This window comes from Vombatus ursinus, unplaced genomic scaffold (genome assembly GCF_900497805.2).
Source record: "Vombatus ursinus unplaced genomic scaffold, bare-nosed wombat genome assembly UNPS02014787.1, whole genome shotgun sequence".
Lineage (NCBI taxonomy): Eukaryota > Metazoa > Chordata > Mammalia > Diprotodontia > Vombatidae > Vombatus > Vombatus ursinus.
In genome coordinates, this window is record NW_020954565.1 from 2,881,222 (window position 1) to 2,894,448 (window position 13,227).

The window sequence follows — 13,227 nt, forward strand, 5'->3', positions numbered from 1 at the left end:
GAGAGAGAGAGAGAGAGAGAGAGAGAGAGAGAGAGAAAGAGAACAAGGATAAATGGGGGGAATAGGATGAAAGGAAATACACAGGTAGTAATCATAACTAAAAAAAATTATAGGAAGATTCTCTAATATAGGCCTCATTTCTCACATATATAGAGAATTGAGTAAAATTTATAAAAATACAACACGTTTCCAAATTGATAAATGGTCAAAGGATATGAAGAGACAGCTTTAAGACAAAGTAATCAAAGCTATCTATAGTCATATGAAAAAATACTCTATATCACTAAGGATTAGAGAAACACAAATTAAAACAACTCTGAGGCATACCTGTCAGGTTTTCTAATATAACAGAAAAGGAAAATGACAAATTTTAGAGAGGATGTGTGAAAACTGACACACTTGGTGGTAGTGTAGTGAATTGATTCAACCATTCTGTAGAGTAATTTGGAATTATACTTAAAGGGATATAAATCCATGCATATCTTTTGACCCAGCAACACCATTCCTATGTCTGTATCCCAGAGGAGAAAAAGAGAAAAAGAACCTACATGTACACAAATATTTATAACATCTTTTTTAATGGTGGCAAAGGATTGGAAATTGAGTGGTTGCCCATCAGTTGGAAATGGTTGAACAAGTTGTATTATATGACTGTTATGGAATACTATTGTCCTATAAGAAATGATTAGGAGTATACTCTCAGAAAAAACCTGGAAAGACATGAACTGATGCAAAGTGAAATGAGCAGAACCAGAACATGGTACATAGTAACAACAATATCGTACAATGATCAACTGTGAATGAATTATTTATTCTCAGCGACAAAATGATCTGAGACAGTTCCAAAGGACTTATGATTTTTTAAAAAATGTTATCCACCTCCAGAGAGAGAACTGAGAGCATCTGGTTGCAATTTGAAGCATACTTTTTAAATTTTTCTTTTTTTTTGTTTTTTTTATCTCTTTTAAAAAATTAATTTATTTTGAATCATCAACAATCACTTACATAAGCTTCTAAGTTTCCACATTAGTCATGTTGTAAGGAAGAATTAGAACCAATATGAGGAACCACCAGAAAGAGGAAACAAAACACAACAGAAGAAAAAAATAACAAATAGTATGCTTCAATCTGCATTCAAACTCCATAGAACTTTCTTTGGATGTGGATAGCATTTTCCATCATGAGGCCTTTGGAAATGTTTTAGATCCTTGTATTGCTGAGAAGGGTTATTAGTCATTGCACAACATGGCTGTTACTTGTACAACATTCTCCTGGTTCTGCTCACTTCACCCAGCATCAGTCCATGCAAGTCTTTCCAGGTTTTTCTGAAGTCAACCTGCTCATCATTTCTTATAGCACAAAGGTATTCCATTACATTCATAAACCACAACTTGTTCAGTCGTTCCCCAATTGATGGGCATCCTCTCAATTTCCAATTCTTTGCCACCACAAAAAGAGCTGCTATGAATATTTTTGTACATGTGGGTCCTTTTCCCATTTGTATGATCTCTCTGGGATACAGTCCTAGAAATGTTATTGTTGGGTCAAAGGCACATTTTTAGGGCATAGTTCCAAATTGCTCTCCAAAATGACTGGATCAGTTCACAACTCTACCAACAATGCATTTGTGAGTGTTCTAATTTTCTCACATTTTCTCCAACATTTATCATTTTCCTGTTTTGTCATGTTGGCCAATCTGATAGGTGTGATGTGGTAACTCAGAGATGTTTTGATTTGCATTTCTCTAATCAATAGTGAGTTAGATAATTTTTTCATATGACTATAGATGGTTTTAATTTCTTCATCTGAGAACTACCTGTTCATATCCTTTGACCATTTATCAATTGAGGAATGACTTGTATTCTTATAAATTTGACTTTATTTTCTCTATAATTTAGAAATGAGGCCCTTATTAGAAACATGGGTTGTAAAAATTCTTTCCCAATTTTCTACCTTCCTTCTAATCTTGGTTGCATTGACTCTGCAAAAACTTTTCAATTTAATGTAATCAAAGTTATGCACTTTGCTTTTCATAATGTTCTCTATCTCCTGTTTAGTCATGAATTCTTCTGTTCTCCATAAATCTGATAGGTAAACTATTCCTTGCTCTCCCATTTTGCTTACACTATCAGCATTTATATCTAAATCACGAACCCATTTTTACTTTATTTTGGTATATGGTGTGAGATTTTGGTCTAAGACTAGATTCTGCCATACTCTTTTCCAGTTTTCCCAGCCATTTTTGTCAAATAGAGAGTTCTTATCCCAGAAGCTGGGATCTTTGGGTTTATCAAATAGTAGATTACTATAGTCATTGACTACTATGTCTTGCGCACCTAACGTATTCTACTAATCCACCACTGTATTTCTTAGCAAGTACCAAGCAGTTCTGATGATTGTTGCTTTATAATACAATTTAAGATCTGGAATGGCTAGGCCACTTTCCCCTGCCTTTCTTTTCATTAGTTTCCTTGATATTCTGAACCTTTTGTTATTCCAAATGAATCTTGTTATTATTTTTTCTAACTCTATAAAATAATTTTTGGTAGTTTGATTGGTACGGCTCCAAATAAGTAAATTAGCTTAGGTAGAATTGTCATTTTTATTATATTAGCTCTGCCAACCCATGAGCAACTGATGTTTTTCCATTTAGATCTGACTTTATTTGTGTGAAAAGTGTTTTATAATTGTGTTCATATAGTTCCTGGGTTTGTTTCAGGAGATAGACTCCTAAATATTTTATAACATCTACAGTAAGTTTAAATGGAATTTCTCTTTCTATCTCTTGCTGTTGGGCTTTGTTGTATTATATAGAAATGCTGATGATTTATGTGGGTTTATTTTATAGCCTGCAACTTTGCTAAATTTGTTTATTATTTCAAATAGTTTTTTACTTGATTCTCTAAGTATATCATCATATCATCTGCAATGAGTGATAGCTTTGTTTCTTCTTTGCCTATTCTAATACTTTCAATTACTTTTTCTTCTCTTGTTGCTAAAGCTAACATTTCCAGTACCATATTGAACATCAGTGGTGATAATGGACATCCTTGTTTCACCCTTGATCTTACTGGAAATACTTCTAGCTTATCCACATTATATATGATGCTTGCTGAAGGTTTTACGTATATGCTATTTGTTATTTTAAGGAAGACTCCATTTATTCCTATGCTCTGTAGTGTTTTTAATAGGAATGGGTGTGTATTTTGTCAAAAGCTTTTTCTGCATCTATTGAGATCATCATGTGGTTTCTGCTAGTTTGGGTGCTGATATGACGAATTATGCTGATAGTTTTCCTAATATCGAACCAGCCCTGCATTCCTGGTATAAATCCTGCCTGCTCATAGTGTATTACTCTTGTGATAAGTTTCTATAATCTATTTGCTAACATTTTATTTAAAATTTTTGCATCTGTATTCATTAGGGAAATTGGTCAATAATTTTCTTTCTCTGTTTTAACTCTTTCCAGTTTCTCCTTTCTCCCTTCTCCCTTTCCCTCTTCACTGGTGTTTTGCTTTTGACTACCACCTCCCTCACTCCCACCTCCCTTCTATTAGCCTCTTCCTTTTTCTTGCCCTTTACCCTTACTCATTTTTCCCTCCCTTCTATCCTCCCTCCCTTTTCCCCCCTTTTTCCTCCTATTGCCTATAGGGAAAGTTAGATTTCTATACCTAATGGATTATGTTAGTCACTTCTTTAGTCAAATCTTATGAGAGTAAGGTTCAAACAATGCTCCTTTCCCTCCCTTCTTTCCCTCTGCAATAATAGGTTTTTGTGCCTTTTCCTGTGATGTAATTTACCTTTGTCTGCCTCCTCCTTTCCTTTTCTCTCAGTACATTTTCTTAGATCAGATTAATCCACTTACTTGGATCCATTTAACCCACTTGATTAGATTTTTTTTTGTCATTACATCAAAGTCAACTTATATCCACCCCTTTATGCATACTCCTTTAACATGGTTTAATAACAATAAAGTTCTCAAGAGTTACAAGTGTTATCTTCCCTTGTAGGGATGTAAATAGTTTGCCTTTATTAACAACATGTTGTATTTTTCTGTCCCATTTACCTTTTTATGTCTCTCTTGAGTCTTGTATTTGAAGATCAAATTTTCTGTTGAGCTCTGGTCTTTTTATCAGGAAGGTTTGAAAGTCCCCTATTTCATTGAATATTCATCTGCCCCCCTGAAAGATCATGCTCATTTTTGCTGAGTAGTTGATCCTTGGTTGCAATCCAAACTCCTTTGCCTTGAGGAATATCATATTCCATGCCCTATGGTCATTTAATGTAGAACCTGCAAGGTCCTGTGTAATCCTGACTGTGGTTCCATGATATTTAAATTGTTTCTTTCTGACTGCTTGCAGTATTTTCTCTTTGACCTGGTAATTTTGGAATTTGGCTACTATATTCCTTGGCATTTTCAATTTGGGATTTCTTTCAGGAGATGATCAGTGGATTCTTTCTATGGCTATTTTACCCTCTGGTTCTAGGACCTCAGGGCAGCTTTTCTTTATGATTTTTTGAAAGATACTGTCCAGGCTCTTTTTCTTTTCATCATGATTTTCAGGTAGACCAATAATTTTTAAATTGTCTCTCCTGGATTGATTTTCCAGGTCCGTTGTTTTACCAATGAGGTATTTTATGTTTTCATCTATTTTTTCATTCTTTTGTTTCTGTTTGACTGATTCTTGCTTTCTCATATAGTCATTAGCTTCCATTTGCCTAATTCTAATTTTTAACAAATTGTTTTCTTCTATTAGATTTTGTACCTTCTTCCCCATTTGGCCAATTGTATTTTTTAGGGACTTGTTTTCTTCAGTGTACTTTTTTTTCCAGTTGGCCAATTGTATTTTTCAGGGACTTGTTTTCTTCAGTGTACTTTTTTTTCCAGTTGGCCAATTGTATTTTTTAGGGATTTGTTTTCTTCAGTGTACTTTTTTTCCAGTTGGCCAATTGTATTTTTTAGGGACTTGTTTTCTTCAGTGTACTTTGTTTTCCAGTTGGCCAACTGTATTTTTTAGGGATTTGTTTTCTCCAGTGTACTTTTTTTCCAGTTGACCAACTGCATTTCTTAATTACTCTTCTACCTCTTTCATTTGACTTTTAAAATCCTTCTTGAGCTCTTCTAAGTAGGCTTTTTGGGCTTCAGACCAGTTCATATTCCCTTTTGAGGTTCCAGATGTGGGTTTGTTTATGCTGTTGTCCTCTTCAGAATTTTTGTGTTGATCTTCACTGTTCTCATAATATAAATCTATGGTACATTTCTTTTTGCTCGTGGTGTTTGCTTATTTCCTGGCCTTTAAAGAGATTGAACGCTCCTGCTGGGGAGCAGAGGGCACTGACCCAAGCTTCTTGTGTTGGGAGCTTTGGGCCTAGTCACTGGCTTTGTGTGCTGGGGCCTCCGATGTTGGCAGTTGCAGGCTGTAGGGTTCTGCCAGCTTACCTGGTGTTGGGCTGGAATCAGCAACACTGGAACTCCAGGGGTAGGATTGGGTAGTCTGGCCCCTGGAGATTGCCTGCTTTTCCTTTTGTTTTCTTTAATTCCTTTCAGATGGGTGTTGCAGGATGTTTATCTGCCTGGGGCCCCTTGGAGTGCTTCACAGAGTTTTGCTGAGGCACTGGCTGACTGCTTTACAATGCCAAGGCACCTGGTTGTTTTCTGAGCTAGTTTTCACCAGTTTTCCTACCCTCACTGAAGCCCTCGGGGGTCCTGGTGTTTGCCTGCTTCACCACCTGGGTTTCAGGATCTCCTCCTGGTATTCTGAGGTGAGGCTTTCAGCCAGCTTGCTGAGATGCCTCCCATTCTGTCCTGCTCCCCTTCCTCCAGGGCAAGAGGGCCTTTCCCATTAATCCCTCAAGCTACCTGGGCTACTGCAGTGCTGCACCCCAACTTTCTTCTGGTACAGCTGTTCCAGGGTTTTTCCTGGGGCAATATTTTCTGGGCTTTCAGAGGTTGATAAGGGAGTATAAGGGCAACTTACTTCTTACTCTGCCATCTTGGCTCACCAGCAAGTTATCTGTTTTCTTTGTTTGTTTGTTTTTCTTGTGTGTTTTCTTATGCAACATGACTAATAGGGTATGTTTTGTGTGACTACACATGTATAACCTATGTCAAATTGCTTGTCTTTTCAAGAAGGGGAGGAAAAGGATTTGGAACTCAAAATTTAAAAAAAAACACAGATGTTAAAAATTGTTTTTATATGCAATTGGGATAAAGTAAAATATTTTTTAAAAGTAGAGGTTAAAAAAAAGGATTCATTCAAGGCAGGAGGCTTAGTCTTGCAAAAGCATAGAGATAAGAGATTGAATGTTATATGGAGGATAGAAAACAGACCAATATGGCTGAAATAGTGAATGCATGAAGTAGATTAATATTCACTAAGCCTGGAAAGATAGATTGGCACAAGATTGTGAAAGACTTTAAAAGTTTGTTTAATCTTAGAGATATAAGAAGACCATGGGAGTTTCTTAAGCAGAGGAGTGACACAGTAAAACCTAGTCTTTAGCAATTACACTTTGACAGTTATATGAAGGATAGATTAGATAGAAGAAAAATAAAACAGGGAGAGGAATTAGGAGACTATCACAATAATACAGACAAGAGATGGTGAAGACCAAAAAATAAGATTTTTTGGTGCTCAAAATGAACAAACTCAGCAACTGGTACACACACACACACACACACACACACACACACACATATATGTATATATATATGTAATACATGCTCATGAAGGAACAGGATGAGGTACATAGAAAAACTTTATGATTAGATGGATAAATATCAGCATTGTGGATAATGCAGGTGGAACCCTTGTGGGTATAACCATCTCTGTAACTGGCTGAAGAAGAACAAACATGTTGTGTACAAAGAAACAGGCATGCATTATGTAGCTAGCTCACTTGTGTTCCTTTCCAAAAGTAAAAAAAAAAATAATTTCTTCTCTCCTTTCAATGGATTTTAAAAAAGGAAAAAAAATTTCTATACCCACAGGATTATCCCATCCTTAAACCAAGTAGCATGAGTAACAGAAGACAAATATTAATAAGAATATGCTTGCAGTTTTCAAAGTGTCTAGATAAACCATATGTAGAGTATACTTAGTATGAAACCAACCAGCATAATGTAAACACCTCAGACTGTAGATTTACTATATTAACGGGATCAAAGAACATTTATACACACTTAAAATCTCCAATCTCCATCCTCAAGACACTTTTATACAATTATTAACTATTGAAGGTTATTTATTTTAAAATCCCTCTTTGCATTTAGGAATTTTTACCATGAACAGCATTTAGATTTTAGTTCTGAACTAAACACTTTTTTGCTATGCCATATTTATAACGCAATAAACCTTTTTTTAACAAAAACAGGTCTTAAGGTTTATGAACTATACAAACTTATAGTAGTATGTAATTCAAATTCAGTTTCTTACTTTTTAAAAAAAAAGTAGCATAATACATCCTCTTCCTGAATAAAGATTCATGTGCTAAGGCCTAAGGGGTAAACACTTTTGCTATGCAAAAAAAAAAAAATTAATGAAGAAACTGCAATTCATTTTTATGTATACAATCTCATAATAAATCCCTGGATCTTTGATTCTACAAATTGAAATACTTACATCCTAATTTTGTATCTAAGGCACATATTCCATGTAAACCTAGCAGAATTTTTAATCCATCAATTTGTTGTAAATGCCATTGCTTTTATTAGAAACAAATTGCATTGTCTTGAAAGATGCTAGCAATATGTTGTAGAATAGATTATTTCACACAGGGTAGTTCTCTCCTTTAATTACATTCCTATAGGAGATGCAACTGTTCCCATGCCATGGGTAGAAACATTTGACTGACCATGCAAATTGGTCTCCTTATATACAAACCAAGCATTTCCTCCCCAAAGTATCATGTTGAGAAAACCAAAGATGACAGATTCATTCAGAGATCTCATACTGATCACATAGTCAAAGCAGCAGTTTACCTTCTTGCAAGAGTCAATCTGACCAATAAGATTTTCACTTGCGGCCATCTTAATGTCAGTCAGAGCTTTAGTCTCAGCTGAAATGCTCACCAACCATAAGAAAGTAGCAATAAGAGCAAAAAGGAAGTTGATAAAAGGAATGTCAACTCTCTTGATATGTGTTCATATAACCAATATAAAGTACAAGTACAGCAATGCAATGTAATAAGACCAAGGCTGTAAAATGTAACATAGAACTCAATGGAAGAAGACAAATCTTCTATAAGAACATAATTGCTCAAACTTATGTTACACAGAGCTCCAATGCAGCACTAAGTGAAACCTGGTTCACCCTGAATGGATAGGCAAGGACGACTATGACTTAGGCAGGAAATTAGTAAACTTATTTTGCTCTTAAAACCTCTACAAATGATAAAAGAAAAGATGGAAGCTACCCACTGGAGAATCTTGATGAAGCCTAGTGGCTCCTTAAGTGGGTTGTAGTTAATCTGGAGGCCCAACATCTCCTGAGGGAAGGAGGGAAAGGGGGTGAGAGTCAGGGTAGCTGGACAGCAGAGGATGGAGCCAGATCCAGGTGGCCCAGTGGCATAGGGAAGTTCTATTTCATTTGTAATAGCACAATAGTATTCCATTACACTCACATAGTACAGCCTGTAAGCCATTCCCCAATTGATGGTCATCCTCTTAGTTTTCAAATTTGTTTGCTTTTGTCACCATAGAATAATTGTCATAAATTTATATATAGGACATTTTCTTCTTTCTTTGATCTCTTTGGAGTATAGGTCTAGCAGTGCTATAAGCAGGTCAAAGGGCATGCACTGTTTAGAAAAAACATTTTTTTTGTTTTTGTTTTGTGAGGCAATTGGGGTTAAGTGACTTGCCCAGGGTCACACAGCTAGTAAGTGTCAAGTGTTTGGTCTGAGGCCAGATTTGAACTCAGGTCCTACTGACTTCAGGGCCGGTGCTCTATCCACTGCACCACCTTGCTGCCTCATAGAAAAGTTTTGAATGTGTAATTCCACATTGCTTTTCAGAATAGTTGCGTCCATTCTCAGGTCCACAAACAGAGCATCAATGTGTCTCTTTTCCCACAGCCTCTCCAATATCTGTCATTTTCATTTTTTGTCATCTTTGTCATTTTGCTGATGAGTATTAAATAGAACCTCAGAATTACTTTAATTCACATTTATCTCATTATTAGTAATTTGAAGCATTTTTCATGTAACTAATTCTACTCAGGTCTTCTCTTGAGAACTGTCTGTTCATATCTTTAGATCATTTGTGAATTGGAGAATGATTCTTAACTCATAAATTTATTTGCTATCTCTACTGTTAAAATATAATCTCCTTGATGATTATTTTGTTTGTCTTTATGTCCTCAGTACTTAACATATGCCTAGAACACAGTAGGCACTTAATAAATAATTGTTTATTGATTTCCCCAGTTTAGAAGGACCTAAAAGACAGAAACAGGTTGATGAAGCAAAGATATCCCCTCTCCTTCTATGGGAAGAAGGAATTCAACAGATGGCCAAATTAGGTTTTGTGAGATGTCAGTGGAATACTTAAGTTGAAGAATTGAAAAAGGGCTTTGAAACAGAAAAGGTCTTGGCTTCTGACAGTATTAATAGTAAAAATAGTAAAGGTGGATAGATAAGTTGGGGAGGGAAAAGAGATAATCTTTCTCATTTTTTTAATGTTGCATTTCAAGATAATGGCATCTTCTGCTAATATGGGACTGTGAATTGTTCAAAACGTACTTCATACTCTGCTAGTGAGAGAAGATATAAGTAAACTTTGTTTCTATTCCTCCTCAATAACAAAATGCTAAGCTTCTCATAATTATTCATTAAGTGATTCCACTTTTTTCTTTAACGAATTGGAATTCAGTGGAGATGTTAATGAAAAGCAGAAGAGCCACCATGTTCGGGGAAAGAAGAAAGGTTCTTGACAAATCCCACAAACAGATAACAGACTGCTCAGTCATTAAAATGTCTATCAATCATAACACCCCTTTCACTAAAAAGTGAAATGCTTTTTATCCCCCAGATGTTTTACCACATATGCCTTAAATTCACTAGTCACTTCTGGAAAACAACTACACACACACACACACACACACACACACACACACACACAGGAAAAGAATGAGGTTATCAACATACACCCACCCAAGAGGTAGAGAATTTAATGTTTTATTTTATGAAAAAGTCTTTAAATTGTCACTAAAGCATTGACTGAAGAGATATGGAACAAGAACTTTGATACCCTAAGGATGACTGTCATCTTTGCATACATGATTTTCCATACCTTCCTGCAAAACCTCCTTCAACATCACCAGCAGCAGCACCACCACCACCACTACCACCAGCACCACCATAATCTTCACAAATCAAAACTCCATGTCTTATCTGCATCAGATTGGACATTGAGTAAAATGAACCACTTACAATAAATGCTAGACCACACTGTAACAGACACAGAACAGAGGCATTTAATTAAGAGGGTAGTGGATGGGCCTAAAGTAATTATTTCTTGTTTTTTTTTTTTTCTTGGAATGGAAATTACAATTTAATTTCGGGAAAAGAGAATTAGGACAAGGCAGTTTTCTTCCTCTGAGGCTCAATGTGCCAGCAAACCAAAGCATAGAGTTTCTGGTGAGACAGATGTTGATTCTTCAGGAGAAAATAAGACCTTGAGCCTTCAGCTCTTACTACTGCAGAAAAACCAGGGTCCTTCCCCTCCTTTTCTGGGAGTAGTAGGTTTCTTGACGTCAAACCTCAGAAATGCTGTAAAGTGCTTTGGCATCGCCAGAGCTGTGGAGAGCTGAAGGAGAGGGAAGCTGAGAGAAGGGGAAGGAGCCATTGTAGCAACAGCTTTGGGGATTGGGTGGGTGGCGGGAAGTCTCTGGAGGAGGAGAACGAGGAAATATCTTGCTGGGGAACTGAGAGAAGGGATCAGAAAGGACCCTGCAGCTCGGAGTTGACAGCTCTGTGGCAGTAGTGCTGCAAAGACGGGGTGGGGAGAGGCGAGAGGACGCTACTGCATGCATGCAGCGCGCTGACTCTCAAAGCGTCCGGGGGGAATGTGACATCAGCGCCGGGCGCTGGCGGCTGAAAGAGGCAGCAGCAGCAGCAGCTCTCCTCAGAAGTGCCTCGAGCTCGGCGCCCCCTGGAGAAGACCCCCGACCCTTGCCCAACGCAGGCATGTCGGCCAAGGAGAGGCCAAAGAGCAAAGTGACCAAGGACAGCGTCACCTTACTACCTTGCTTTTATTTCGTGGAGGTGAGTGAAGGGCACCAGACTCTGGGGAGATCTCCAGCCTGGGCGCGAGCATACTGCAGACTCTTCCACCTCCAGCTGCCCAGAGAATTCAGCATTTGGACAGCGACAGCGCAGCGCTAAGTGCACTCTAATGGCAGGCAAGCCTGCTTGTGCCTGCCCCCCCCCCCCCAACCCCCATACAGATACCTGGTTTACCCAGGGCGAGTTTACCTTCGTTCCATTTCTGTGTGAGAGAGTCTGGGTGTCTATGTCTGCACACGGGAATGTTCGATTCCATGGTTGTATGAGCTGAGATGGATACCTGTGTGAGTTAAGACTTCTCTGGGCCGTGAGAGAGTGGCTAAGTCAGTTGGTGATCATGTCTGTCGAGAGTGTTATCTATGCCTCATAGCTATCACTGTACCAATGCTTCAAGTGCATTCTGTCCACTCACTGAGCACCTAGAATTCTAGAAGACCCTATTTTCTTCTAGTCAGAATTGTGGGTACATATGGTTAGGAATGTCCCATTTGGGTACAGTAGCTGAATATTGCATAGTGTCAGATTTATTTGGATAGTGTGTTTTTTTAAGCTTTCCTTATGTCCTGATTAAGATGGTGCTCACGTCTACTTCTAAAATTGGGTCTGCACCATCTGGGTAATAATCCACTGCCCCTTTCTGATAGAGAAAATTGTGCTAATAATTTACATCAGCTGACTTTTGAATGATTGATATATGCATATTTATTCCATAGAGAGTAAAAGCTATATGGAAGAGCAGTTGACATGTAGGAGGATTTGAAATTAACTTTTAACTTGAAAAAATGCAGAATTTAGAGGAGGAATAATTTATGGAAGGTTTTGAGAGACTGACAGCTAAGGGAATTCCATGCACTGTGGTTCACTGCAATAGGAAGACATGTTTAAGCAAAAGGTTTATTAAATCATAGCTAAGTATTGATGCAGGGGAAAAGATTTGTTGGATTAACTATTTGGAGAGAAATAGATGAGAAATGGAAAATATTTTCTATGCAATTCAAGCTCAGGTCATTTAAAAAATTGCTAATAAACGTGCCTGTATTATTAATTTCTTTCTTTGGCCATCTAGCCCAACATGGAAGCGTTACATTTAAAAATACAAGATACCAGAAATAATCATTACCCTGAAACTGAGGAGTGATTTCAGACTTTCTTGCAACTGACAGTATACCCTGAAGTTTCTTTTGGAAGTGACAAACAAAAACACCATCATTTGGGTGGCTTATGTAATTTGCAGCTAATAAAGCAGTTAACCCAGGCACATCTAATTCTCCTTATTCCCCTCTACTCCACTCCAGCACCACCTCACCTGCCCCCCCCCCAAAAAAATCCTTTAGTCCTATTTACTTGGTTTGGTTGAAGAATATCAAAGAGTCTTGTCAAGGAAAATACATAGAAATAGAGATGAGAGGAATCTCAGATGTCATCTAGTCCAATCCCCTCATTTCACATGCCAGGAATCTGAGGCCTAGAGGGGAACTGACTTGCCCTAAGTTACACAGGTAGCAGAGCTAGGATTTAAACCCAGATCTTCTGACTCCAAATGCAGCACTCTTGCTACTAAACCTCACCAGCTCTATGTCATAATACATGATGGGGAAAATGAGATAAAAAAGAAAAGATCTGGTCAGGTACTATAAAAATATTTTATATTATTCCTTAGCTTAGGTTCCAGAGCCCCTACATACTTCACTAATGTAGTTTTCATCTCACAGTGAGGGTTGATGGCTTTTGTTTCTTAGTATTTGTTATGTTTTGTCCAGGGTTAAGAAACAATAGAATGATTCTGAGACTCCCATGAGGAAGTATAGCTGAAGCCAATTTGGAATAGTGGACTCAAACTTTAATGTGGATTTATTAGCTGAATGCTTCAGAACAGGTACTGACATTAGAAAAAAGAGAGAGAGAGAGAGAGAGAGAGAGAGAGAGAGAGAGAGAGAGAGA

At 37.5% G+C, this 13,227-nt stretch overlaps 1 protein-coding gene and 1 pseudogene across 2 annotated transcripts in view; one reads left to right on the top strand and one right to left on the bottom strand.

Annotated features, from left to right (window-relative positions):
• Positions 1-7,795: 7,795 nt before the first annotated feature.
• Positions 7,796-10,361, bottom strand: LOC114047447 (annotated as a pseudogene).
• Positions 10,362-11,031: 670 nt separating this feature from the next.
• PLPPR4 (phospholipid phosphatase related 4) overlaps positions 11,032-13,227 on the top strand; it is a 54,301-nt gene continuing 52,105 nt past the window's right edge. For both annotated transcript variants that reach the window (XM_027868282.1, XM_027868283.1), the window contains exon 1: positions 11,032-11,265. In XM_027868282.1, coding sequence (XP_027724083.1) covers positions 11,032-11,265 — 234 coding nt within the window. The remainder of the gene's footprint in view (positions 11,266-13,227) is intronic.